General features: G+C 56.8%; 3 protein-coding genes across 5 annotated transcripts; 1 reads left to right on the plus strand and 2 right to left on the minus strand.

The window, feature by feature from the left end:
• Positions 1–73: 73 nt before the first annotated feature.
• LYPLA2 (lysophospholipase 2) lies at positions 74–6,427 on the plus strand. Of its 3 annotated transcripts, none has more exons than XM_040618964.1 (10): positions 74–205; positions 3,508–3,610; positions 3,889–3,920; positions 4,054–4,119; positions 4,588–4,635; positions 4,734–4,804; positions 4,933–5,006; positions 5,083–5,184; positions 5,270–5,461; positions 5,549–6,427. In XM_040618964.1, the coding sequence occupies exons 2-10, from the start codon at positions 3,533–3,535 to the stop codon at positions 5,597–5,599; spliced, it is 714 nt and encodes a 237-aa protein (XP_040474898.1). In that variant the 5' UTR covers positions 74–205; positions 3,508–3,532; the 3' UTR covers positions 5,600–6,427. The 3 variants fall into 3 exon arrangements, with proteins under 3 accessions (XP_040474898.1, XP_040474896.1, XP_040474897.1); XM_040618962.1 differs by lacking the exon at positions 74–205 and adding an exon at positions 1,868–2,025; XM_040618963.1 differs by lacking the exon at positions 74–205 and adding an exon at positions 1,868–2,025 and having other exon boundaries at positions 5,288–5,461.
• Positions 6,428–6,481: 54 nt separating this feature from the next.
• GALE (UDP-galactose-4-epimerase) lies at positions 6,482–11,171 on the minus strand. The gene is made up of 11 exons (XM_040618968.1): positions 10,852–11,171; positions 9,101–9,226; positions 8,844–8,959; positions 8,650–8,763; positions 8,267–8,443; positions 7,857–7,970; positions 7,694–7,760; positions 7,522–7,607; positions 7,343–7,420; positions 7,013–7,127; positions 6,482–6,853 (listed from the first exon to the last, which is right to left on the minus strand). Exons 1-11 carry the CDS (start codon positions 11,024–11,026, stop codon positions 6,795–6,797), a joined length of 1,227 nt encoding a protein of 408 aa, XP_040474902.1. The 5' UTR covers positions 11,027–11,171; the 3' UTR covers positions 6,482–6,794.
• Positions 11,172–11,801: 630 nt separating this feature from the next.
• Positions 11,802–26,247, minus strand: HMGCL (3-hydroxy-3-methylglutaryl-CoA lyase). Its single transcript, XM_008694611.2, has 9 exons — positions 26,137–26,247; positions 22,578–22,661; positions 20,639–20,746; positions 19,858–19,953; positions 18,638–18,786; positions 16,372–16,435; positions 14,803–14,991; positions 13,340–13,465; positions 11,802–12,450 (listed from the first exon to the last, which is right to left on the minus strand). The coding sequence occupies exons 1-9, from the start codon at positions 26,194–26,196 to the stop codon at positions 12,349–12,351; spliced, it is 978 nt and encodes a 325-aa protein (XP_008692833.2). The 5' UTR covers positions 26,197–26,247; the 3' UTR covers positions 11,802–12,348.
• Positions 26,248–26,910: the final 663 nt, after the last annotated feature.

The following is a 26,910-nucleotide window of genomic DNA, read 5'->3' on the forward strand; positions in this document are numbered from 1 at the left end:
CTACACCCACCCACCCACCCACCCACACTTTGTAAAGAGGAAGGTGAGGTTACAAACCGATGTTCCGTTTCTCATGAGAGGAAGTAACTTGTGGAGTGACATTTACAAAAACAAGGGAGAACAGATTCCGGAGCTCACCAGAAGAAATGAGAACAAGGAAAATAAGTGAGCAGCACATGTGGACCCAAGACTGGACTTAAATTTTGTAAGTCAAGATAGCAACTGGAGACAATTTAAGTATCTATAATGAGGGGATTTGAGATAGTATTCTCTCCTTTGCAGAAATAGAGACAGTGAATAATGGGAATTAGTGTTGAATCTCATCCTCTTGAGAGAGTTTTTCTGAAGTGTTGGCTCACGCTGTTTCTCCAGCCTGTCCAAGGGAAAGCCTGCCACCACCAAGCTTTGTCAAGCCTCAAGATTTCTAAAACGTAACCTGAAATCAACCAGAGTGCAAACGCAATTCTTGGTGCACTAAGGGTCCTACTCCTCAGCCCCAGCCTCTTTATTTCAGTTAGATCATTTTGGAGATAAAAAAAATAAAGGCTATGTTTTAAAATTTGGAGTAGGAGGAAAAATAAAGTTAGAAATCGTAGAGCAGACTGTCCCTTCATTAGTTCCACTAATTAAAGCCTAATCACAGGCAGGCCCTGGGACTGGGCTTCTGAATTTGAAGCGTCACTCTGAAGAATTTGTTCAAGAACTTGAAGAAGTGCCCCAGGGTCCTAGGCGATTGGGGGTGCAGGAGGAATTGTTTAGTCTTCTATAAGCAGACCTAGCAGGGATCCTGGGGTGGGGTGGGGGGACAGTGGCTGGCAATTTTGTGGTCTGGGCACACTCCTCCCTTCCTGACATCCAGTCCGGTTCTTCAGCTTGTTGCAGTCCTCAGGGCTCAAAAGATTTCCTGTTCAGAATCCTGGTATTTTAGGCTGTCTTTGTGACCTGTTGAGCACTTAAGACAAACTGCCTCTCAGCCTGGAAAAGTGCTTGAAGTTCCCAAGCTTACTGTTTTCTTTCAGTTCAAAGAAAACTGTAGGTTATACTGGGAGACTTAAGTCCTAAGCTGCTGAGGTAGCAGCATCACTCATTTCCTGTTTGTAGATGCCCACATGTTCTCTTAGGAACATAGTCCTTCAACTCAGTTTGCTTCCCCTTCCAGCCTTTCTGTGGACCGGGAGCCCATTTCCACTTTATCAGTGCAGCAAGGAGCAAAATGGGGACGAGATGAAGCCCTTTTTGTTCTTAACAACTGGGGCTCATTGATGGTATTCTGCGCACCATCCACGTGGCCTTGCTTGTTGAGGGCAGAACTAAGACAACACTGCCTGTCCAGCTCTCCTGCTGTGACCTGTGTTGTTTTCCCAGGGTCCTTTTTCGTCATTAAGTCCTCACGCTGTAATTTTACAGTGTATGAAGCATTTCCACACGACCTCATTTGCGCCTAACCGCAAAGCTGTGAAGTAGGCAGGGTGCTGTTCATCCCTGTGTTCTGGCTCAGGAAGCAGGTGCAGAGAGGCAGCAGTACAGTGTCATCCTGAGATTGCCGCTTCCTTCCCCTTCCTGAGCGTCTGTTTCCTCATCTTTATAATAAGACTGGAGAGCTAGATGGCCTCTAAGGATGTCTTAAGTGTATGATGCCATCCATCCGGTGTATGATCCATCCGAAACTATGCTAGTGTGAGGGGTGCGTCTCCTTCCGGATAGCTTGCCTTTAGGAGGCGCACGGGTTAGGTGGTAGCAGGGGGGAATTACCGACGCGCTGTCTAGATTCTGCAGGTGCCTCCGTGGCTTCATTACGGGGAGTGGCCCCATCGTATCCAACATGGCAGCTCCTATCTGGCGGATCGCCGACGCCCACTTCCGGGTTCCGTACCGCTGGCCAGGCTACTTCCGGCAGCGCGATGGCTGGGTTCCCGGGACTCGAACGGAAGTTCCGGCGGGGGCGGCCGAGGGGGAAGAGTGTGTGTCTGTGCAGGAGAAAGGGGAGAATCGCCCGAGAGGTCTCGAAACCCCCAGGGAGTGGAGGTACCCTCGTCCGGGGCCAGCCGGAGGAGGGAGGGTACCGGGGGGGGGGGGAGACCGGGCCTCCGCGGGAGTCCCGGCGAGTGGGGAGGGGACCGCAGTTGTGAGGGATGGGGGTGGGGAGTGAGGTGCGAAGAGGCGCTGGCCGGTCTTGGTTACTTTGGGGGTAGAGAGGGGCAAGAAGCTGTCCGGCTATGATGGGAGGGACTTAGGGTCGGAAGAGGAAGATCCCATTGTGGGGTTGGGGCTCCCCAGGGTCAAAAGTAGAACGCCCCTTTGTGGGCAGGAGAGAGGGTCCTGGCTCAGGGTAGAAAATGTCACTGTAGCGAGGGAGCGACCCTTGGTCAGAACAGACGTTACTAGAGTGGAGAGTGGGAGACCCTGGGTTAGGGTGGAAGTTGTTACTGTGGGGAGCTCTCTTCCCTGGTCAGGGGGGAAGGCATCACTTTGAGAGGGGAGACCCTGGGTGAGAGGTGGAAGTCTCCCAGCGAGGGAAGAAGGAAATCCCTGCTTTGGGCAAAAGGTACATCCCCGTGTGGGAAGAGGGACCCCGGGGTCAGAGGTGAGAGATCCCACGTGGAGATGTGCACTCGGGTCAGAGATGGAAGGTTGAAGCTGGTAGGGAGGGTGGGGGTCGGTGGGTGGGCACCTCAGGGAAAGGTAGGTGCTTAGAGGCAGGTAGCTTCTGAGGACTTTGGAGGGTGCTAAGAATGGGGAGGAGCCAACCAGCCTCACATTCTTTTGTGTGTTTGGGGGTCCCAGAGCATCGTCAAGCTGGGGGACCTGGTTGGATTCAGTGGGCACTAGCAGCAGCAGGCAGCACCATGCAGTGGGGCGTGGGGCACCAGTTATGGGGTGGGTAGTGGACCGGGGTCTGTATGCCTTCTGGGGACATGGGCAGCTCCCAGGGGCTCTGGGAAGGGCTGAGCCAGAAACTGCTTGTGAAGGCCGGGTGGGGGCTGGATGTTGGGGAGGAGGTTGGAGAAAATGTGTGTGGGGGGGTTGGGGGTAGGGGCTAAAACTATATTTTCCTGGCATTGCTCTCCCCTTGGTTTCCCAGTAGGTCTGGGAGTTGGGGAGGAGGGACCCTGGGACTCTGTTAGAGGCTTGATGATTGGAGAGCAGGGAGGAGGCAGTTAGTGGGGGGACAACAGCAGGAGATGCCCTGGCTCCCCTCCCCCACAGTCCCTAAGCCCTACCTCTGCCCCTCTGGGTCTCCAGCAAGCTCAGGCTGTGTGATGTGGGTTAGAACCAGGGACACTAGGGTGGCTTCCTCTGCTTTTCAGCCCTGGAATGGAGGCAAACTTCCTACCTGCTCTGGCCTCAGACTTCTTGCCTGCCTTTTCTTGGTGCCCAGGACAGAAACCCAGGGTGTTATGGGGCACTGATGGTCTGAGTGGGCCCACGGTTTGGGGCTCTTCTCCTGTGTCAGGAGTCTCTCCCCTGCCGGGTCTTGCTCTTGACCACTCCCCCGGATTTGCACAGGCCCCAGCCGTGGAGCCTGCAGTGTATGTGTGGTAACACCATGTCTGTGCCCCTGCTCACCGATGCTGCCACCGTGTCTGGAGCTGAGCGGGAAACGGCTGCGGTAAGGGTCCTCCCCTGCCCTTGGCAGCCCCTAGGCCAGCCCCCAGCCCAGCCGGGGAAACTGGCTGGAAGGAATGTGGGGAAAAATGGAGGTGTGTTGAGAAGGGAGCAACCCGAAGCCAGGTGGCAACGGGTTAATAGCCTGTTTGGCTGCTATCACAGTTACCCCCAGGTCCTTGGGGGCGCAGGGGGGTGGCCCGAAGTTAGAGGACCGAGGGGGAATGAGAGCAGGGTGGCGACTGCCCTCTTCCCACCTCCCCACGTCTCACCCTTTTTCAGGTTATTTTTTTACATGGACTTGGAGACACAGGGTGAGTGAGCTGGAGAGGGAGGGGGTACTTCCTTGGGAAGGTGGGGAAGGGCCCCGTGGGCAGGATTGGAGGGGCCTGTGCCCTCCCTCTCTCCCTCCCCACATCGGTGCCATTTTTCCCTTCCTTCCTACAGGCACAGCTGGGCTGACGCCCTCTCCACCATCCGGCTCCCTCACGTCAAGTACATCTGTCCCCATGCGTGAGTGTCACCCCAGCAAGGGAGGGGCTCTGGATGGGGATCAGTCGGGGGGGTGGTCCTGTGGTCTCAGGCCTGTTCTTTCCTGCCAGCTGCAGCCTGCAGCCTGAGCCCAGGGCAATTAGAGGTGCCATTTTCAGCCTTCACTCCCGTGGAGCTCGCAGCCCCAGCCCCCTGCCCTAGGCCCTCCTAGACCAGGGCTCTCCTAGAACCAGGAGATCCTGTGCCCCTTCCCCAAGTACTCACCCACGGAGCTGGAACCCCGTCACACCGAGTGCCAGGCTCTGCTTCTCTGCTAGTGCCCCAACCACAGCCTCCAGCCCCACGTGGCAGGTTGCCTGGCAACACCTTAAACACAGGCCTTGCCTGCTGGGAGGGGCCCCCAGGGGCTACTCTGCCCCCTCCCGGCTCTCTGCCGTGGCTTCCTCATCCCTTCTGCGCATGATGGCCCTTCTCGCTGCCCCTCCCCAGACCCCGGATCCCTGTGACGCTCAACATGAAGATGGTGATGCCCTCCTGGTGAGTTGGCAGGGGTGTCGAGGGGGCAGGATGGGAGCTGAGAGAGGTGCAGGGGACGGGCCAGGCTCTTCCAGGAGCCAACACCTCTCCTCCCCTAGGTTTGACCTGATGGGGCTGAGTCCAGATGCCCCAGAGGACGAGGCTGGCATCAAGAAGGCCGCAGAGAACAGTAAGGCCCCAGCCCCTCAGTATCCGCCCTCCGTCCCCACCCCCCAAGAAAGCACTGGGCAGTATCTGGCTCCCTTCCCTGGGCCCTCCAGCAGCTTTTCCCCTACCCAGTCGTGTCCCTCCCCCCAGTCAAGGCCTTGATTGAGCACGAGATGAAGAATGGGATCCCTGCCAATCGAATCGTCCTGGGAGGCTTTTCACAGGTGAGTGGAGAGAGAGGGGGTGGGGGGTGATAGGTGAGCTGTGCCCTCATGACCTCTCATTTTCTCCTCCCTCCAGGGTGGGGCCCTGTCCCTCTACACGGCCCTTACCTGTCCCCACCCTCTGGCTGGCATTGTGGCATTGAGCTGTTGGCTGCCTCTGCATCGGGCCTTCCCCCAGGTAAGCATCTCCATGACCCCACTCCTGCCCTTTGAATCTCCTTGTAGCTTGGGGGTTGTGCAGAAGCACTGGCTTTGCCCTGGAGGTCCTGTCTGGCCCACAGGCAGCCAATGGCAGTGCCAAGGACCTGGCCATCCTTCAGTGCCATGGGGAGCTGGACCCCATGGTTCCAGTACGGTTTGGGGCCCTGACGGCAGAGAAGCTCCGGTCCGTTGTTACACCCGCCAGGGTCCAGTTCAAGACTTATCCAGGTGTCATGCACAGCTCCTGTCCTCAGGTCAGTGATGAGGTGCCCCTTCCTCCTCCCAGCCCTCTCCCTCCTCCCTGCAGCTGGGAGCCGCTCACAGTCCCTCCTCACCCCCAGGAGATGGCAGCTGTGAAGGAGTTTCTTGAAAAGCTGCTGCCTCCTGTCTAACCAGAGTCGCTGGCCTCCAGCGCAGTCCCCCAGCTCCTGGGGGACCCAGCACGCGCGGCACCATCTTGGATCTGAGCCGGTCGAGCCCCTGTCCTCACCTGTCTGACCATCCCTGACCTGTTCTCTTCCCATAGGCCTCTGGGGCAGGCAGGCAGGCCGAGGCCTGGCCAGGTCTTTGTTCCTGGTCTCAGCCACCTGGCTGTCTGCAGCAGGGGGTGGGCCGCCCTCTTCTCCCGTGTCCCCAGAGGCGGGGCCCCCGGCAGCAGTATCGGAGGGGCTGTAGGCAGCGGGAGGAAGGGGCCCAGCCGCTGACCCACTCACTCAGGACCTCACTCACTAGCCCCGCTTTGGGCCCCCTCCTGTGACCTCAGGGTTTGGCCCATGGGGCCCTCCCAGGCCCCACCTACCACTCCACTCCCAAGTGATTCTGCCCAGATAATCGTGTGTCTCTCCTCCTTCCCTCCAGCTGCTTCTCAATCATGAATGTGTTCATGGCCCTGGGCCCCCGTGCTGCTGTGGGCTACCTGCCCCTGGGCAGGGGTGTTGGTGAGGGGGCAGAGTCCTTCGAAGGGGGCCTTCCCTTAGCCTCCCCAACATGGGGGTTGGGCCCTGCCTCCCCCTTACCCTGCTCCCCCGCAGGCCTGGAGCCTGCAGGGCTGGACTGAGGCTCGAGGTCTCCCCCAGCTGTCTCACCCCACGTTGTCCCCACTCTAGGGCCAGGGGGGAGGTGGGGGAGGAGTTGTGTCTCGTCTTCTGTCTCCATGTGGTTTTGGGTGTTTTTCTTGTTGTGTCCTGGATTCCGATAAAATTAAATTGCTTCAACTCTCAGGCTGGATTATTCTATCCAAGGGGTAGAGCGTGATCACGGGCAAGAATCTGTCCCAGTGTTAGAAAACTTTTATTTTAAATACTTCGGAAAGCTCTTTCGGAGCAGTATAAATTAGTGCCTGTCTCGGGACCCTTGCTCCCCCGTTCACTTCTGGTGGTCCTGATGGGTTCCTGGACCCCTGCTGCAGAGAAGAGTTAGGGACCCCCCCCCCCAACTCCTGGTCAGTGGAGCCCTTGGCCTCATGCCTGGTGGGCTGAGAAGGCCCGGCTGGGGTTTGAGGTAGGGGAGGCTGAGGCCCCTGGGTTCCCACCAGAGGCTGGAGAGCAGGCAGTTCTCTTTCCTTTCCTGGTGCACGGAAGGGGAGGGTCAGGCCTGCGTGCCGAAGCCTGAAGGATTCTGCTTCTGCCAGCGCCACAGGTCTTCACCTGTGGTGGGGGAGGTGTGGAGTGAGGGTCCACATTGGAACGCAGGACCCCCACCATCTCAGGCGGCCCAGGGTGAGCGTGCTCAGACCCAGGCAGCCCCTGCCCCCCTCTCACGGGTCAAGCCAGCACCCAGGGTCCGGGGTTGGGGTGAAAACTCACACATCCTGTCCAGCCCTAAGACAGCTGTCCAACCCAGCTCCTTGAGGGCCAGGCTGGGATTGGCGTAACAGGCAGCCACATCGCCTTCCCGCCGTGCCACCACCTTGTATGGGATCTGCAAGCGAGGAAGCAGCTGTGGCTTAGCTGAGCCGGCCTGGCCTCGCCCACCCGGCTGCCCACCGGCTGCCCACCCGGCTGAGAAGCGCAGGGGCAGGCACCCAGCACTGAGGCAGGCGGAGGAGCGGGGCTGGGAGCGAGGCTAGTGGGAGGGGCCCAGGGCGCTGTGGAAGTCGGGCGCTGGGGGGCGGCGCTGGGGTGCAGCTGGCCTACCTTCTGCCCCGAAGCCTTCTCCATGGCCTGGACCATCTGTAGCACCGAGTAGCCCGTGCCTGTGCCCAGGTTGTAGATCTGCCCGGGGCAGGAGAATGGGTGGTGGAGCGGGTTGGACAAACTACCCCCTCTGGACCCCCATCTCCCTCGCCAGCCTCGCTTCTCCCTCCTCTCCCTACCCGACAGCCACACCGCTCCTTCAGCTTCCTCAAGGCCGCGATGTGGCCCTTGGCCAGATCCACGACGTGGATGTAGTCCCGGACGCCTACGGTGGTTGGGTGGGGCGTTGTTCAGCACCGTGTCCGTCGGACCTCATTCTCCCCCTGGCTCCCACCCTGGTCCTGGGCTCACCTGTGCCATCCTCCGTGTCATAGTCGTCGCCAAAGACATTCAGTACCTCCCGTCGCCCGATCGCCACCTGGGGTGGAGGTCAGGTCAGCTCTTCCCAGGTCCTCAGTGCCAGCTGTACCCTTCCATCCTAGGGCCGCCCCCAGACCTCCCCCTTCTCCCTTACCTGGGAGACATAGGGCATGAGGTTGTTGGGGACGCCCTGGGGATCCTCGCCAATGCAGCCCGACGCGTGGGCGCCTGTGGGGTTGAAGTAGCGCAGCAGCACCGCGTTCCAGGCCTGCAGGACAGTCAGGTGATCATGGGGGGGGGGAGGGCGCAGGCCGTGCCCAGGCGGACGCCAGAGCTCTTCACCTGCACCCCGCCCCCCATCCAGGATGATCTTCATCCCTGGAAAGCAGCAGGGGTCAGGTCCACCCCCGCCAGTGCTGTGCCGTGGGCAAAGTCACTGCTGCTTCCAGAGTCCTTGCTTCCTCCCGGGTGGGTGGCGGGTGGCACTCGGGATCCCACCCTCAGGTGCACGGGAGGCCCTGGGTCCGTGCGTGGGACTGGAGCTGGGTCAGTGGGGGCCCTCACCTTGTCTGCCTGGCACAGGTCCCGGATCATTTCCTCGATGAAGAACTTGGACTTGCCGTAGGGGTTGGTACAGCCGCCTGTGGGGTGGGCCTCATCCAGGGGCAGGTACTGGGGGTTCCCGTACACAGTGGCCGAGCTGCTGAACACCAGGTTCTTCACCCCGTGGGCCCTCATGATCTGGCCACGGAGGAGAGGGGTCAGTGGCCTCCGCACGTTATTCCCACCCCCTTCCTCCTCCACAGGTGAGAGGGGCTGAGGTTTGGGCAGTCCTGTTTACAGATGGGGAGACTGAGGCGGAGAGGTAGGGAGAGGTAGAGGGACGTGTGTCTAAAATGGTACAGCTTGGGGCCCGCCAGTGTCTGGGAGCTTGTGGCTCGTCTCACCTCCAGCAGCTGGATGCTTCCGGTCAGGTTAACTCTGTAATAATCCAGAGGCTTCTGCATGGACTCTCCCACGGCCTTGAGGCCCGCAAAGTGGATGACTGCCGTAAAGCTGTGCTGCAGGGGTGAAGCCAGGGTCAGAGGTCGCTTTACAGGCCCTCGCCCTCCGCAGTGCCCCCTGCCTGCCAAGCACCTACCTTCTTAAAGAGACGCTGTAGGGCTGCCTGGTCCAAGATGTCCATCTCCTCAAACTCCACCGAGCGGCCCGTCAGCTCCTGAACCCGCTGCAGGCTCTCAGGCATGGAGCCCCTTCCTGGTTGAGCACGTGGAGACCATCAAAGGAGGACGTGCGTCCTGGGCTCCCAAGGGACGAGGCGGACACACACCCGTAGGAGGCGGTGGTAGAACCCCCCCCCACCCCCTGTTTTCCTTCCATCCCCGCCCCCGTGCTCACCACGGATGGCATTGTGGAAGTTGTCGATGACCACGGGCAAATAGCCGGCCTCCAGCAGCTCCAGCACTGTGTGACTGCCGATGTAGCCAGCCCCGCCGGTCACCAGCACCTTCTCTGCCATGGTACCTGGCCCAGAACCCAGAGCGTCAGAGGGGCTGAGACTGCCCGCGTAGCGCCGCCGGCCAACATCGGAGGGAGGCAGTAGCACGTCCCAGTGAGCAGGGCGGCTCTGGAATCAGCCCCCGGCCTAGTCTGGGTACCATCTCTTCCTGGCCGTGGGCCTTGGAGATCACTTACCCTCTCCTGGCCTCACTTTCCATCTCTAGAGGTTGGAGCTTGTCATTGTACAAACACCGTGTGGTTGTGGGAGGGTTAAATGAGGTGACTAGAAAGGCCTGCCGCACCACACGGTTGGGGAGATGGAGGTGCAGGCACCGCTATTTCTAGTCCCAATTTACCTGGGATTGAGAAGGGGAAACCTAAAGCCTCCAAGGTGTCTGGGGACTAGGCAGTCCCGGCCAGAAGGAAACATGGCAGCGTCGCCGGGACTCCCAGAGCCCAGGAAAAGGCTCTGTCTGCTCAAATTCAGGCCTTCCCAGTCCCTCTGCCATCACTAGGTGTAAACTGACCCAGAGATTATTACCTCCTGCTCTAGGCAGCTCCCCGGACTCCCTCTCCCTCAAGAGTCAGCTGGGAGGAAGCAGGAAATATACCAAATGGCCACAGGGTTGGGTCCTGCAGTGGGCCCCACCGCACCCCAGGTCAGTCAACCTGGCTCAGCCTCTACCAATGCATGCCAGGGCCAGCTGGGTCACTGCCCGCTGGAAGCTAAGGATCCCACCCAACTTTAGGCGGCACGGAGCCGGGCGGTGTGGACGTGGGCCTGGTCCCGACTCCACTGCCAGGTGTGCACCTCCGCCCTGAACAAACTCTGCGGGCAGAGTGGGGGAGAGGGGAGGAGGCTCCAGACACTCAGGTCTTTCATTCGGTGCGGCCTGGCCCGCAGCCGCCTTCCTCCTGGCTGCCTCAATCCCGGCTCTGGGCTTATGCACTCCACCCACTTGACTGAGCGCTTGCTGCATACTAGACTCTGTACCGGGCACTTCTGCATTATTTTCCTGGATTCCCCAACATCCTGATGAGCCAAGTGTTATGGCTGGCACTTTACCGGGAAGGATACTAAGGTCTGAGAGGTTAAGTAATTTGCCTTAGGACACACAGCTGTGATAGCCAGGCTAGAATCCGGATCTCCAGGCTCACAGCCCGCTATCAACGCGCCAAGCAGTTCACCCTTCCCCCTCACCACTGTTTCCAGCTGGACTTTGCTCCGGACGCCGAGGCCGCCCCCACCCCCACCCCGCCGAATGGAAGCCCGAAAAGTGGTCGCGGATGGGCCCCAGGAGGCAGGAAGGCTGGTGAGGGCAGCCTCGCCCCGGACCGACGGGGTGACCTCGGTCGGCTGTCGCCGCCTCGGTTTTCCCGTCTGCAAAATGGAGGGCAGGAGGCGGTGAGCGTCGGGCTGGGATTTGGGCCGTGGCTCCGAGGGGGCCGAGCTCGGAGTCCTCAGATCGGGAATGAATGAATCCGGGCCGCCCCAGCCAAGGCGGCGGGAGCAGAGAGCTGCATGGGGCCCGCCCCAGTGGGACTCTGCCCAGCACGCGGCCCGGACCCCTGAAGCCCTCCATCGCTCTCCGCAGACCGCCCAGCCCCTCGCGAGCCCGCCAGGCCCCCCACCCATTTGCCTCGCGAACCTGCTCCGGACCGCGCGCCCTGCGCTGCTCCAGCGGCGCCGCCTCCTGCGCTCCGCGTCCGGGTCCCTTTAAGAGCCGACGGGCCACCTGGTCCCGCCCCCTCCACGCCCCCAAGGAAACGTGTCACCCGGGAACGCGCTACGGGGCGCCGGAAGGACCAAAAGCGCTGTGGCATCAAGGCGCCTGCGCGGCACGGCTCGCTGCCGGCGGTGGGACCGAGGGGAGGCGCGGCCTGGACCCGGGAGCCGGGCGGCCAGCGGCGGACTGCGCCGGGTCGCCACGTACGGCGCGGCACCCGAGAGTTCTACCCCGGCGGGAGCCGTAGGCCGGGGGCTCCACGAGCCCGGCTCCGCGCTCTCTCCAGCCTTCCTGTACCCGCCGAGCTGTTCTTTCGAGCCGGCCCCGCAGGAAATGAGCGACGGCGCGCAGCAGAGGCGGTCGGGGCGGCGCTGACCGAAGGAAGCTGGCTCTGGGACGTCTGGTTTGCAGCGCCCCCGCCGCGAGCTGGGGAAGCTCTGAGGCCCAGGAGAGATGGCGCCGCTGACTGCGCCGAGCCTCCCCGCGAACCGCCGGGGATGGTCCGTCCGCACCCTGCCTACCAGAGCCGGCTAGAAAATGATGCGGTGCTTCTGTGTAAAGGAAAGCTGGGCCAAGTCATGGCATCCGGAGTGCTGAGCCGAAGTGCGTGCCAGCCCGGAATGCCCTGGGCCGGGAGTCCAGCAGGGACGACACCCACGAGCCGCAGCCACCGCCTCTCCAGGGTGTTCGGGCCAGGCCCGAGCGGGCCCAAGGCCATGGGTTTCCAGTCATTATGAATTCGGGCATCAGGTGGGGAAACGGAGGAGATCCAGAGATGAGTAGACTAGTTACCACGCGGTAACGATGTTCCACTCCCCACCAGTGTCCCCCATTCATCACACACAGCTGCACAACACGATACTGGGCCATGCTTTTATGTCATTAAAACTTTAATTACATAAGCTGTGTTCAAAAATCACGTTCAGAGTAGACATTTTCCAAAAATGCTGGAGTTGGCAGGTGGTCGCCAAAGCATCTCAGCCCTCACCCCTTCCGCCAATGCCCCCTGCCAGCTTGGGGAAAATCTCCTCCAGGCCCCTTTGCCCCACGGAGTCAGCGATGGCCCCAGAGACACAGCAGGGTCAGGCTGTGTAGCTAGCTGATGGATTTCACCCAGACGTGGGGCCTGAGCACCAGGGAGCTGGGTTCCAGGGGTCCCCAGGCATTCAACTCCTGAGCCAGTGGGTCCATGGGGCAGGGAGACCCGCAGCCCCCCAGGCTTCTCACTCAGACTAGGGTCTGGCAGGGAAGGGCTGAGGCCAAGCAGCTCCTGTCTCTTGCCTCCCTTTTGCAGGAGAGACCTACGTGTGGACCTGCCTGGGAGATGCCCGCTCCTGTTAATTTTATTCCCATTTCCACATGCCCGTTCCTGAATCATTCACGTGAGCCCCTATTCCCACAGAGTCCCCCAAACGGGGCTTACAGTTTACAGGTAGCCTGAGCCACTTTGGAGCTGGTTTTTCTGTTCAGGGCTTGGCAGATAAAGGTCCCAGCTTCCAGGAGCTTCTGGAGGTTCACACCCTTTGAGAAACAAGTTAAAGGATGCACAAGGTCATGACGTGCCTGCAACACCCAGGGAGACGTCGGACTGGACGGAAAACCGATACTGAGAGAGTAAAGGGGAAGACAGGTTCTCGTTCCTCTTGTGCCGGTACAGCACCTGCCTGCAAGGCTGCAGCCTTCTGCCGTCTGGGGTCCGGGACTCCCCTCGTATAAGATGCCTCCATCTGTGGAATGGTTTCTACTGCTGCCACCAGGGCAGGGACCTCGTCAGTCTTGTTCAGTCCCCATCTCCAGTGCCCAGCACAGGGCCTGGCCTGCGGCGGTCAAAAAGCGGGTACTGGAGTAATAACGACTCCCAGGCAGAGCGAGCCGGGAGGGAAACACCAACTGAAAGGGCCACTCCGAAAACCTGTCCACGGCAGGAGCTCACGTGTACTGATGCATACTGTGTGCTCAGCTCTGGTGGGCACTCTCCATTTTCCTACCTAGTCCTCATCACAGCCCCACGAGAGAGGTGCTGTCAGCATTCCTGTTTCTTAGGCCCAGGGAAGTGAAGTCATTTGTCAGGTCACAGCCTGTGGGTGGCAGGACTAGGTTTCAAACCAAGTTCCATCTGGTCCCAAAGCTCAGACATGGTATTGCCTCCAACCCACCACTGAGGGTCCTCACTGACCCCGACAGAGCCCTGGCGAGGGCCGTCTCCTACTCGGGCCCTCATTTTACAGGGGATGAAACAGAGGTCCAGAGGGAATGGACTCAGGTGATGGGTGTGGGTGCCTCCTCCGCTACCTCTTCACTGTCCCGTCACCACAAACCCCTGAACAAAACCATCAGCTTCTGTCCTCCGGCTTCAGAGAGAGGTACAGTCAGTTCAGGGCCGTCACCACCAGGGGGCAGGCGCGCTTACCGTGTGAATGCCCAGGCCAGACAGCATGTAGACAAGGTCTTCAGTGGCCAAGTTTCCGGATGCCCCCTGTGCATAGGGACAGCCTCCCAGTCCTGCCACAGAAGAGTCCACGACACTCACTCCCATCTGGAAACACAAGGATGGTGAAACACGGGTGTCACTGTGGGGACCAGAGCCTACAAAGCCAGGAGGTCCTTGCAAACCTCCCCATCAACTGCTGCCCGAAATACCAATGAAAGTTATTCTTTCCTTTGGCGAAGGATTCTGTTAATGTTTCTCTTTTTGGTTCCTGGAACAGTGTGGACACTGTTTCCTTTCGCGCTCCTCACCCTGAAAGGTCTCCCCAGGCCCTTCGTGATCACACCTAAAGGAAGCGCCTCCCACAGCTGAGATTTCAGAGCCCGTGGTTGTTTACTGCGATTCATTTACCCTCGCCCAGCACCCCGCCTAAGGTCTCACTTCCCGTTGGGCCTCTAACCCCAGGGGGCCTATCCCATTTCCCTGGGTCAGCACCACCCACTCTCCTAATGATTGTTTCCCGTTCTCCTCTCCCCACAAACCTCCCACAGACCGTAACCTGGACAGCGACAACAGAGAAAACAGACCCAGAAAGTTACGGAATCATGTGGCTTAGAGACCTCAGCCTCTAGGAAGTAACTTAAGACCAAAAAAAGAAGAAAGAAAAGAAAAGAAAGAGAAGAAACAAACAAAAAACCCCCCGCAAGAACAAAGATGGCCCAGGACTGCTTTAGGAAACTTAAAGACAACAGGCCAGACTTCAACCAACAGGCCAGCAAGGTCAGACACAAGATGCAGACACAGCCTATGGTCAGACACTCAGAACTTTCCTTCTGAGGGGTGGCCAGTCCACAGAATCCCCCTTCAGGGTCAGCCCAAGGAGCAAACCTCAAGGGAAACCCAACCTGAAGCCTCAGTTCAATCTCTGGGGAACAGCAGGAAAGGCTCCCCTGGAGTGACCTCTGCCTGCCTCTCTGCCTCCCCCTCCCCCACCATCTCCTTGCCCGCTCCCACGCATGCGCACAGTCACAGCACCAAACCCCACCGCAGCCTTACGGCGCAGGGCTGCCTAGTCAGCTTCCCGCTTCCCTTTTCCAACTGCTTAACTTCCTCACATCCTCTAGGCCTCATTCAGGTCTCTCCCAGCAAATCCTCTCTGACCTCCCCGGCCCCCCGGCCGGGATGGAGGCCTTCCTCAGCCGCACGCTTCCTCCCTGCACGCGATCTGTCCTAACGTACGAGGACTACCACGAAACTCCCTTGACTATCTCCTTCCCACACCCTTACAGGCCAGGGTCACGTGTCCGTGTCCTCTGTGGCCGCCCAGGGCCTGGCACACAGGTATCGTGAATGCTCGTGGAAAGAACACGGGAACCTAGCTGTCCTGCCACTGTGTGCTTTCGGAGAATAGACACGCGCCTTTCTCTTCAGACCCACCCTGATACCTGCAGGGCCATCAAGGTGTTGGCCAGGGCCTGGCCGTAGGTGTCATGGCAGTGGACCGCCAGTGCAGCCACGGGCACCTCGTGCATGACAGCAGACAGCATGTCCTTCATGATCCCAGGGGTGCCCACGCCGATGGTGTCCCCCAGGGAGATCTCGTAGCAGCCCATGGAGTACATCTTCTTGGTGACCTGGGGAAGCAAGCGGGCAAGCACTTGGAGGACAACAGATTCCTTAAGCCAGGGGCCAAAACCTCAGAAGCAGGGGTCCTGGGCCTGTGCAGAACATCTCCTTGTCTGAAACACTAAATTCCTATCCGATCTTGGCTCCTTACAACTTTCTGAGTGGGAACGATAATCCCCACTCTACCCACTGGGAAGCGGAGACGTAAGGGAACAGCGGCCCCTGGGGCAACCGTGGGCTGCAACGCTGAACTTCCTCCCACCCTGTCCCGCCTGCCCGTGCCTCCGACTCCAGCCTTCACAGACCACCTCCAGCCACGTCAGAGCCATGACTGCCATCAGTAAAACGGCTCCTCTCTCGTGACTTCACCCTCAGCAAGAGCCAGATCTCACGGGTCTGCGGGCTAGTTCTGGATTTCTAATAGAGTACCTAACTTTCCACTTCCCGAAGCTCGTCTGCAAAGCTCTGAAGCCCGCAAAGCTCTGAAGCCCCTGAGAAACCAGCGCAGCGCGCGCCCCGCCTGAGGAGCTGCCGCCCCCACCGCGCTGCCAGACGGGTGGACGGTGTGACAGGGCCGGGGCGCAGGTGACGCTCAGCCCACTGCCCGGGCGGCAGGCCGAGGCTGCAGCGAAGGCGCCGGCTCTGGAGCGACACGCGCCGGGTCACGGGCCCAGTCTGCCTGCTCCCTGGCTGGGCGGCCCTGCAAACGGCTGATCCGTTTGGAGCTTCCATTCTCCTTGCGAGAAGCAGTGGTGCAGCTTTGCAGGCCGGCAGTGAGGACCGGCGGGGACGCGAGCGCCGCCAGTCTCAGTAAGCGCCCGTCCTGGCGGCTCCCGGTGTGCGGGAAGAGCGGGGCGTTGGAGGGAAACCAAGTGCGGGCTGAGACCTAGCGTCCCCGTTTGCAACCTGTGTGGCAAATCACTTTGTCTGTTTCCTAGCTGGAGAAACGAACACCACCACCACATTTGCAGGGTGACTTTGACAGCGAAGCGGCATGAGCTCCTGCGTCGCTCAGACTCGTTCCCACACTGCCCTCTCCCCAGTGCTGGCCTGGCTCCCGCTCGGAGGGCGTGGCCTCTCCAACCACGGCGAGAAACTGCAGGGACCCTGGGTGGGGAGCCCCTCCACAGGTCGCCTCCACTATCACCTGTCCGCTGACCAGACTGCAAACTGTCAGAGGCTTCCAGGCTGGGGCAGAGGGCAGGGCTGCGAGCGCGCCAGGAGGTGGGCCTCCAGGAGCAAGGGCTGGGCTGCGTTCCCAGAGGGGCTCCATGAAGGAGTTGCGGGAACGAAGGACATGAGTGACCCATCAGGAAAGGGTAGTGAGGGAACCTCAGTGGCAGGCAAGGCGGACAACCCTCAGAAAACCCCCGGCCGGATACACACACCTCAGCTACTTTAGCCGGGGAGATCTTCCCTTCATAGGGGCATCCAAGCACACAGGAGACATACCTGTTGGAGGACAGGGGAGGGATGGTGTCAGTGCCCCCGAGCTCCCGGGCCGCAGGACTGATGCAGGGGAGCTGTTTGACAGCCATCCCTGAAGTGGGGCAAGGTCCAATGCCTGGGGGAAAGGCAAACTCAATACTGCCGAGCCCGAACAAAGGGAGTGCTGCGTGGTGCCAGGAGGGGGCAGTGGAGAGCCAGGGCAGGGAGGGGCCTCCGGGCTGCACACTCGGGAAGCCGGGGTTGCTGCACAGGCCTGAGGACAGAAGCAAGCCCGAGAGGGCAAAGTGAGCAGGCACCTGGGCTATAGGGCAGTGAGATAAAGCAGGACAGGTGCCACAGGGCAGCTGGGGCCCCTACTCCCAGGAGGGGACCAAGGACAGATGAAACCCAAGCAGGAACTAAAGGGCTGGCCTGGCCTTGAGGGCCAAGGATCAGCCACTCCAGGGAGCTGCCCCAGGATTCACACACTCGTTTATTCTACGGACACTGACGGAGCCGCCCACTCCGTGCCAGGCACACGGTGAACAGCACGGATGGACAAGATCCTACCCTCACGGAGGTTATTTCCAGTTAGGAAGAGAGCTGATAAAAGGGCAACCAAAGGAGTGGGTGAGATAATCTGAGTGATGTGCTGTGATGGGAAGAACAGGGGATGAGGCAGGAGCCACGAGACGAGGCTGCCATAGCCAGGGTGGCCCAGGAAGACCTCCAGGCCGTGACGCGGGAGCTGAGGGGGGCGGAGGTGGCAGGAGAGCCACTGGGAAAGCATCCCAGGCAGAGAGCAGAGCAGCGCAGAGTCCCTGAGACGGGAGAGAGGGCGCGCTCGCGCCACAGAAGCACGGGAGAGCAGGCACAGAGCCAGCAGCACGGCGGCACAGCACGTGGCCGGACAGGTGGCTGTGGGCCGATCACGGTGACCTGCCAGCCAAGGGAAGGAGTCTGGATCTTTGGATCTTGGTGGCCTTCTGTTCCCACCTGCCCTGTTGGGGCTAAGGCCCCACTAAGCCTCTTGAGTCTGGCAAGCGGCTCTGCGTGTGAGAGGTATCACAAAGGTTGCCTGGATACATCATTTCAGGCTCGAAGATCTCAGGGCGTTTTCCCAACTTCCTTCTTCCCCTTGTTCTCCAGTCACTGCTGAGCAAGGAGAAGGGAGATGCTGAGGAATGAGCCCCGTGGGCCCCTGATTCCCCATGCACGCCCCCAGCTAGCCACCCCTTACTTCCCGAGCACCCCGGCGTGCTGGCCCTGCGCTGCGGGAGGGAGCCCACCATGAACTGCGGCACTGCGCAGGGCCCAGTGGGGTGGGAGGCAGGGGAGAAGCTAACACGCAGCGAAGTACTCTGTCAGAGGATATCCGGGGGCCACGAGAGCCCGACGAGGGGCGCTAACACCAGCGGAGGGACAGAGAACGCTCCCTGGAGAAGCTGCAGGACGAGCAGGAGTTAGCCCGGACAAGCGGCATGTGCGACAAGAGAGTTCTGAAGCTACGGAAAGTGCGAGCAAGGGCGGAGAGGCGAGAGAGAGAGAGAGAGAGAGAGAGGGAGCATGGGCACATGGAAGGAAGCCCCCGTCGGGCTGGACACGGAGTGGCAGTGAACGATGAGGCTGCAGAGAAAGGCAGTGTCTCGGAAGCCAGGTGAGAAGTCCAGAGTTGGGGCGTCACTGACAGGTTTTAACCAGGCAGGGAGGTGATCACACGGGCACTTTCTGAAGGAGCCCGCCAGACAGCGGCGCGACCTCACAGCCAACTCCTCGGCCTTCCTGAGCCGGTTCTGTCCCCTGGAAGCAGGAACAGCCCTGCTTGCTGGGTGACCGTGAGGTCCCAGTCAGGTAACACAGGGACAATGCCTGGCACTCCTGCCATGAAAGATGTGGTGCTGGAGACCTGGAGGCCGAGGGGGTTCCCCAGACACATGCGAAGAGGGGCTGCTGGAGGTGGGATTCATCCGACCGCCACACACCCCGGAGAGTGTCCTGTCCTGCTGGATTCCTCTAGGGAACCGACCCCAAAACCAGGTGCGGAGAAAGCACTGGCCAGGATTTCTTCTGACCACAGCTACTTGAGGAAGGATGTCAAGGTGTGGAGCATGGGCGGCCTGCGCCCAGGATAAGGAGTTTGCAGGGGGGGTGGTTTGAGTCTCAACCTGGCCCCCTTCCGGAATGGTACTGAGGAAATGCAGGCAGCACCGACGTGGCGTGACTCACCCGCGCACGGGAATCGCGGCGGCCCGAGCTGCCCTCAAGATTTCGTCGGACCGCTGTAAACTCGCATCAATGGAGCAGTTGACGTTCCTCTTGGTGAAGAGCTCTGAGGCAGCGGCAAAGACGGACACCTCCTTGGCTCCAGCAGCCACCTGCCAGTAGGGGGAATTCCTATCAGCCTTTGCCTCTTCAAGGAACACCAGCGTGGCAAAAACTCGGGTCTTACAGCAACTTTCATAACACACGAACATCATGGGTTGAACTGCGTCCCCCCCAAAAAAAGATCTGTAGAAGTCCTAATCCCCAGGACCCCAGAATGTTGCCTTATCTGGAAATACGGTGGGTGCAGAAGTAGTTAGCTGAAATGAAGCCATAGTGGTCATGACTCCAATAAGATGGAGGCCATGTGAAGACACACACAGGGGAAGGCGGTGAAGACGGAGGCAGGGTGGGAGTGAGGCGTCGACGACCCAAGGAATGCCAAGGACTGCCAGTCTTCGCTAGAAGCTAGGAGAGCCATGTCCTCCCAGCCGTCAGGAGGCTCCCACCCTACTACCGCCTGGATTTCAGACTTCTCGCCTTCAGAGCTGAGCGAGAAGCCATTTCTGTTGTTTTAAGCCACCTGGCTTTTGGTATTTTCTCCTGGCAGCCCTAGCAAATGAACACGGGGAACCCTATCGCCATTAAAGCAGCAGCCTCACCCTTGGCACTGCCGCTGCCATCACCGCCCAGGCTGTCACTCTTAAGGACAGCTTTCTGCCTAAATTCAGACTCCGCATCCCCATGACGTTCCTGTCCAACACTCTAAGAAAGACGGCAGATCCTAGCAACCACTGCGGGGAGTGTGATCACCTTTCTCGAAAAGAGGAAATGGATAATAACAACAGAGCTAATATTTATAAAGCGTTTACCTCTCCCAAGCTCTTGCTAAGTAAGGTGGGTGCATTCTATCCTCTGAAATCCACCCACCGTGAGGAACCACGATCAGCCCTCATTTATAGGCAGAATCTGAGGTTCGGCGAGGTTAATTAGCTGGTCAAGGTCAGAGAGCCGGGGGTGGCAGGGTCAGGACTGCCCTGGGTCTGTCTGTCAGTGCTCATCACTACTGGAGACAAGCCCTTCAGACAGACAGCCCAGGGCAGGAACTAGGGTCCGGCGACAAGACAGGAACTGATGTCATCAGTTTCATGTCAGGGGCCCCTGCCGTCAAGCGAGTCTCTTACCGCTGCCTGGAAGCCTTTGATATTCGGGGTCAGGACTGGGTAGTTGATGCCAGGAAATTTCTGGATGCCCTTCAAGACTTCAGCATTGTCAGCCATCTGGGACCCAAAGGAGACATTGCCAGGTCACTGCCAAGGCAGGCAGAGAGCTCAGGTAGAGAAAAGGTTTTTATCACAAAATCTGTTGTCCAGAACCCTTGAAGAATGAGCCCTTTTGCAGAGCTCTGTCTTCCCAGTGCTTTCACTCTTTTTTTGACCGCTAATGGGCCCAAAGGCCCCTTGGGGCAGGTAAGTCCCCCAGTTTCTCTCTATGGCTAATACCGCCAGCCTCACACAAGCAGTGACAACACTACCAGCCATTTACCGAGAACGGACTCTGTGTTACTTAACACTCAGCTGAAACAGGACCTTTCTTCCCACTTGATGGTTTTCTGTGAAATAGGAGTCATCCGTCTTTCCCTTTTACAGACACAGACACCACATCTCTAGACGGGGCTAGAGATTCTAGACTTCCAGAGCCAAAAGAGACCTGAGAGCTCACCCTCAGCCTGGAGAGGGGAAGACCTCACTAAGGTCCCCAAGCAAGTTAGGGGCAAAGCCAAGACGGAATCCAAGCCTGCTGCCACCAGGTGATGGTCTTCTGCTGCTCCACGCTCCTCCAAGTGACAAGAGCGCCAGAGATCCGGAGACCCACGTTCCCAGCTTCTACTTACTTCCAGGGCAAATGCAAAACTTCACATCTCTCTCATCTGAGAAACGCTTATTACTGAGGGCTGGGGCTCACCTGGGGAACCCACTTGGGGGACACGAAGCTGGTGGCTTCTATAACGGGGAGTCCTGCTTCAGAAAGCATGTCTATCAGCTTGATTTTCGTAGAAGTAGATACAAAATTCTGTAATGCAGAAAGAAACACCAGAAAAGACAGGTTAGCGACAGTGGGAATAAAATGGTGTCGGACACAGGGCCTGTTAGTTCAGAGCTTTGCCACGGCGTGCACTTCACTATCTCCACTTCCAGACACAAGCACGGATTCGCATGTGATTCGTGCCGACAGGTGGGGGACATCTTCAAGTTCTACAGATAGCATTTTGCAGTGGAGGCAGCTTCTCGTCTGAAAAGGAGCTAATATTTACATGGAAACAATATTTTTCTATCATAAAGGCTTTTTCTTAACTGTTTGTTAATTTATGACCCCATCATAAAACTGAGAGCAATGTGCCATGACCTGAAAGGGCAGAGATGACTAGCCCTCTGTCTGCAACCTATGAGATGGGGCCCCCAAAATATCACACCGTCCCCTTTTCCACCTCCCACCTGGCACCGGGCCTCACCCTCACATGGTCGGCCTACTGCTGCTTTCTCTCCCTCCCCCACAAGGCCTACTTGCTCACCACATTCTATGGCTCCCTCTTCCCGAATCTACTATCATTCTCTCCTGATTATGGCATGGTCTCACTCCACCAATTCATCCCACACAGGAATCTTTCTAAAACAGCCTCCATTGTTTTACTCCCTGCTCAAAAGCCTTCCGTGGCTCCCTAGTCCCTTACAGGATTAGGTAAAAAAAATTCCAAGAACTCCTTCTCACCAGGCCCTTTCATGCCGACCCCCTCAATTTCTCTCTCATTGCTTTACCTTAATCCATCTCCTAAGTATTTTTTGAGAGTCCTCCATGATCCAGGCGTGGTGTTAGGTGTTAGGGATAGAGCAGTGAGCAGAACAGACACGAGGCTGCCCTCACAGAGCTTATAGTTTATCGTTAGCAATAAGCTCTCACTATTAAAGCTATGCTTTCCAAAAAAGAGAAAAAGGTTTTCCAATTGAAAAAATAATGCACAATTATTTCAGAAAACATGGCCAAAACCAAAGAAAACCATCCTTAAAATCTCCCAGAGATAACACTAGTAACATCCTGATAACGGGACTTTCTAGATCTGTAGTCCAATACATTAGACACTAGCTGTATGTGGTCATTTAAATTCACATTCATTTAAATTCTATAAAAACAAGATTTCAGTTCCCCAGCTACACCAGCCACATTTCAAGCGCTCAACAGCCTCGTGTCCAAGACAGCTCACATCCAGCATGTTTCCATCCTCACAGAAAGTGCTACCAGACAGCACTGTTCTAGATCCTTTTCCAGGTAGAGGTTCCCACAGATAGATGAAACCATTTTTTGTTTTTTGTAAAACATGAAAGTGTAAGATTAAAGAACATGTCTATTCTTTTATAATCTGCTTCCGTCACTTAACATGCTCCTCTGTTAGAACAGTGTCCTAATCCATCTAACGAAGTCCTTGAAGTAGTGGGGCTTTCTCCGCACCGAGCACCGAGGTGGTTTCCAACTGTTTTATCACAACGAGGTTGTGCGGAACATCTCTACGGCTAAATCTTTGCATGCGGCCTTTGTGACGTCCTTTGGGTAAGTCCCCTTACGTGGAATTGGAACTGCCAGATGAAAGGCATGCCCTTACCCTCCCTCGCTCTCCTGCAGCCCTTCCCATCCGCCCTGCCGCCTGGGGCCTTGAGACGGACCCTGGAGACGCCACATCTGATGCTTGCTTAACTGTCACCTGCACCTGCCAGGCCTCCTCAACTTTGCTCTGCACTGGGGCGGTGGGGGGGGTGATCATATCTTGCCTAGCTCTGTCCATCCCCGCTGCGCCCACCACAGGCAACTCATACTGCTCGAGAAACCTCTTTTGGCTGATTTCCATCTTTACCTTTTCATTTTGTAGTCCGTCTCGGGCACCCACTTCCACAATTTTCACTCGCTTTGGGAAAGTACTGACAGAAGAGGTGCTGACCTGTGGTTTAAAAGAGGAAACAAAAAGGGACAGGAGGAGATTGTCACAATTCTCCAAGGAGACAAATCTGAAAGAACGCATCCATCCTGAGACAGGAAGCGATATTTCTCACTGTAAACACTACATATCTCTCACATTCGGTTTGTTTTAGAAGGAAGAACAAAAAGAACAGAAGCCTTTCACAGAGGAATGGGCAAGAGATTCATGCCCCCAGTACCAGCCCATTTCCAACTGCCTGTCTGCCAGCTGAGCATTTAGGATGTTTCCTACACAAACCTATTTGCACCTCCTACACTTAGAAGGCCCCAAACAGAACTGCTTAAATTCTAAAGCCCCGCCTGGCGTCATGCTTTCTCAGTGAACAGTAACACATGTATTCTATTGCTTAAGCCGGAAACCTGACTCATCCCCTTACCCCACTCACCACGGGCTAGAAGGTTATCATTTGGTTCCTGCTGAGCTCAGTGAACTCATGACTTGCTTCTACTGTCCCACATCCCCCAGTGAGGTCCCTCTACTGCAGCTCCAATGGCCTTCCTCCCACAGCAGGGCCTCGAGGTTTACTGTTCCCTCTGCCCAGAATGCTCTTCACCTGCTCTTCCACCTCTGGCTCCTTCTCACCTTTCAGCCAGATGGGCCTCTTCTGAAAGCCCTTTGTAAAGCTGCCAATCCTGTGACCCTCATCATTTTCTATTTCAAAACTCTAATTCCTGGGGTGCCTGGGTGGCTCAGTCGGTTAAGCGTCCAACTCTTGACTTCGGCTCAGGTCATGGTCTCAGGGTTGTGAGACTGAGCCCCACACTGGGCTCCACACTGGGCATAGAGCTTACTTGAGATTCCCTCTCCCTCTGCCCCCACCCTTTTAAAACAAACAAACAAACGAACAAACTCTAATTCCTTCCGAGCCCTGACAATAATGCCTACTCAGCTTCCTTCAGGAGAATATAAGCTCTACCAGACCCAGTCTCGACCTCTGCTCCACCCCTCATGTGTGGCCCTGCGCTTGGCACAAAGCAGGCACGCACTAAAAAGCCACTGAAACAACAAATAAATGCACGAAGGGCATAGCCACCCCAGGGGGAGGGCAATTCCTGGGTATGGGGAGGAGCAGTTAGTCTTGGACTTTGTGGGCTTTGGGGGATGGAGGACGACTTGTTCTGTTACAGTCGCAGGCTGGGTGATGACAAGGATTGGGTCTGGGGAGAGAGGACACCAACAGCTGAAGACAGTAAAAAAAGGCTTTGAATCTCCTCCATTTAAAGTCTGCCCCAAATCTTCCCCTCCTTACCACCAAGCAGTATGAGGCTTCTTTTCCCTCTTTCCTCTGTTTTTAATACTGTAATTCTTCAAATTAACTTCATTTGACCAGATTTAACCTGGGTAAACACACTGCAATGGGGCAAGGGGAGAAGTTCACTGAGTAATCTGCTAAGGGTCCCAAACTCCCCAAGTCCTTAAGGAAGGAAACATCCCTGCTATGAATCAGCTGGAAGGTGAACAACTCACCTGAACTGGCCTTGCTTTCTGTCAGCAAAACCTCCTAGAGACTAAGGTGATGAGCCACTGAATTTCATGAAGTCAACAGGCTAGGCTAGAAGGTCCCTGCAAGTCGAATGTCACTACAACAGGGATGTTCAGCCAATGCCGGTACATTGCCCTGAGTTGATCCCACTGGACTGTAAGCTGCATGCATGAGGCAGGAACTTTTATCCGTTGCTGTAATTCCAAGGCCTGGGACATAACAGGGCCTTGTTGAAAGTATGCAAGACCTGCTTCCAAGTTCCTCTTACTAGAACAGAACTTAATTCCACATCCTTGCCCATAATAACTCTTCACATAATGAAACAATAATTCACATTTATTAAGAATTTAATATTTGCCAGGCACTCATAAGAGCCTTTTACATATTAACCCATCTCATCCTCTCAACCTTATTACGTAGGAACTATTACAATCTCCATTTTACTGTGAAAAGTATGAAGCCCAGAGATTAAGTAACTTTCCCAAGGTCACGTGGTTAGCTGGTCACGAGTCATTATCTGAACCTGGCAGTGTTGATTTACAGTGCTGCTCTTATCCCCTGGGCCACATTGCCTCTTTGCCACCTTTCTGTCCCCCCCAGTCTTCTCTTGTCTTGGTTAAACACCCAGTTCGTTCCCTCTGTACAGCTCTGCTCAGAGATGATCTCCTCTAACCACAGAAGTCCTGGGCCACGCCTCCTGAGCTATGGCGTTATCTATACCAAAACAGCTAATACCAAGGAAAGCCCAGGGCTAACTTCAGGATCAGTACCTCATTTAGTACCTACATGGCAGGGACTATCATTATCTCAACTTCATACAGGAAAGAACAGCCTCAGAAAGATTCTCCAAAATCACACAGCTAGCAAGTGAAGAAGTCTGGCCTTGAACCGTCTGGTATCAAGCCTCTGCTAGTAGCCCCACAGAGCGCCTACGACCACTACCTCATTACACCAGGAATTTTTTCGAAGCACATTAATACCCACCATCTCATGTAATTTTCTTAGTACCATCTTTATTTTACACATTAATAATTGGTAGGGGTGGACAGCCTAGTAGACATTAAAGTGGTTTTCGGAGGGGCCCACTTGCCAACATAGTGTAATTTCCCCACTACACACTTACAACTCCTTCTAAACTTCAAGCAAAAATAACGCACCTGATTTACCACTTACTATGAGCTAAAACAATGTCAAATGCTTTACCTACATTTCCCTTAACCTCCCAAGAACTCTAAGGTAATGTTCACGCGTGTTATAGATGAGAAAACTGAGGTTTAGAGAGCAAATAATTGTCATTCGACCTAGAAAGTGTCAGAACCACTGGGACACTACAGCTTCAGCTTTAGCCAAAACAATTTCTTCAACCCCTCATTCAGCTAGGTCTCCTAGACTTTCCCTCCACTCACTGAGCAGGGGAGGGGGAAACATAAGGATCGATCATGCCCGAAGTACAATTCCAAGGGAATCGCACGTGATCCTACGCGACCCTGGTCCTACTTGGCACGCTAGGATAGCTCTCCAAGCGTCCCCAAACGCAACAAGAGCTGGAAATGTAGGCGGTGGGAGGGGGAGGACCTTGCTTTTTTCCACTCGGAACTGGAAGGTTATTCGTGATTTTCTCTGAGGAGAGAGAGGAGCTTGGAGAGCTCGCAAGCTCAGAGGAAGAAGGCACCAGGGTCGCCGGGAAGAGCCCTGGACGGAATCAGGACACCTGGGGTGGCGCCCCAGGTCTCCACGACCCAGGAAAGCCGTTCCCCATCTCTGGGCCTCAGTTTCCCCGTGCCCCTCAAGGGATTTGGGCGGGACAAAGACCCGAGACTCCAAGGCCCTCCCGAAAGTGGCCTGAGCAGCTGTCCGGCTTCGCCTCTCAGACAGCTGCCGCCACGGGCCAGGCTCCGACCCCGACTATCATGGTGCCTGCAGGGCCACCCCTCGGTGGGCCGGGGCACTTACAGCCCGGAGAGACGCCAAGCCCACCAGCCTCGGCGGCAGAACCTTCCTCATAGTCGCCATCTTGGCCCAGCTTCCCCCGCAGCCCCTAGCTGAGTCCCACGTGACCGCCGACTGCCTGGTGGGCGTGCCTCCGCCTTTGGGGCGGGGCTTCTGGAGCGACGTGATGACGCCCTATAGGGGCTCTGTTTCCAGCTTCTAGGTTTTCGTTCTTTCTGACCAATTCTTTCTTATGCGTTATGTTTTTTCTGAGTGCTTTCTGCTTGCCATGGCAAAGTGAGGCTAGGACTATGAAAATGAACAAATAATCAAGGGGTTTAGAGTTTGGAAGCTCTGGGAAGGCATATGAAAAATCACACAAATAGTTGTATAATTACTACCTTTCGTAATAAAAGACGAAGCATTACTATTTGCCATGAGCTGTTCTGAGTTCTTCGCGCGTGTTAACTCTTCCATCACGATCTCCAGGATTCAAATGCAGGCAGTCGACGGGAGGGAGAGAAAGGGTGCTCGCGAGAGTGAGCGAGAAGCATCCTTTGATTTCATACCTTGAGAATGGGTAAGATTTATCCAGGTAAAGAGGACATAAGAAAAGCTTTCCAGAGAGCACAGGATATGCGAAGACCCTGAGGCCAAGAAATGGAATGCTTAGAGCAGTGTTTTTCAAAATGCGTGTTGTACCTCATTAATTGGTCATAACATTAATCTAGTGAGTGCCAACTTTTTAAAAAAATAAAAAGCATTGGAGCGTATTGCATAAGTAATAAAGCTGAGTAT

This window comes from Ursus maritimus, unplaced genomic scaffold (genome assembly GCF_017311325.1).
Source record: "Ursus maritimus isolate PB19 unplaced genomic scaffold, ASM1731132v1 scaffold_32, whole genome shotgun sequence".
Taxonomy (NCBI): Eukaryota; Metazoa; Chordata; class Mammalia; order Carnivora; family Ursidae; genus Ursus; species Ursus maritimus.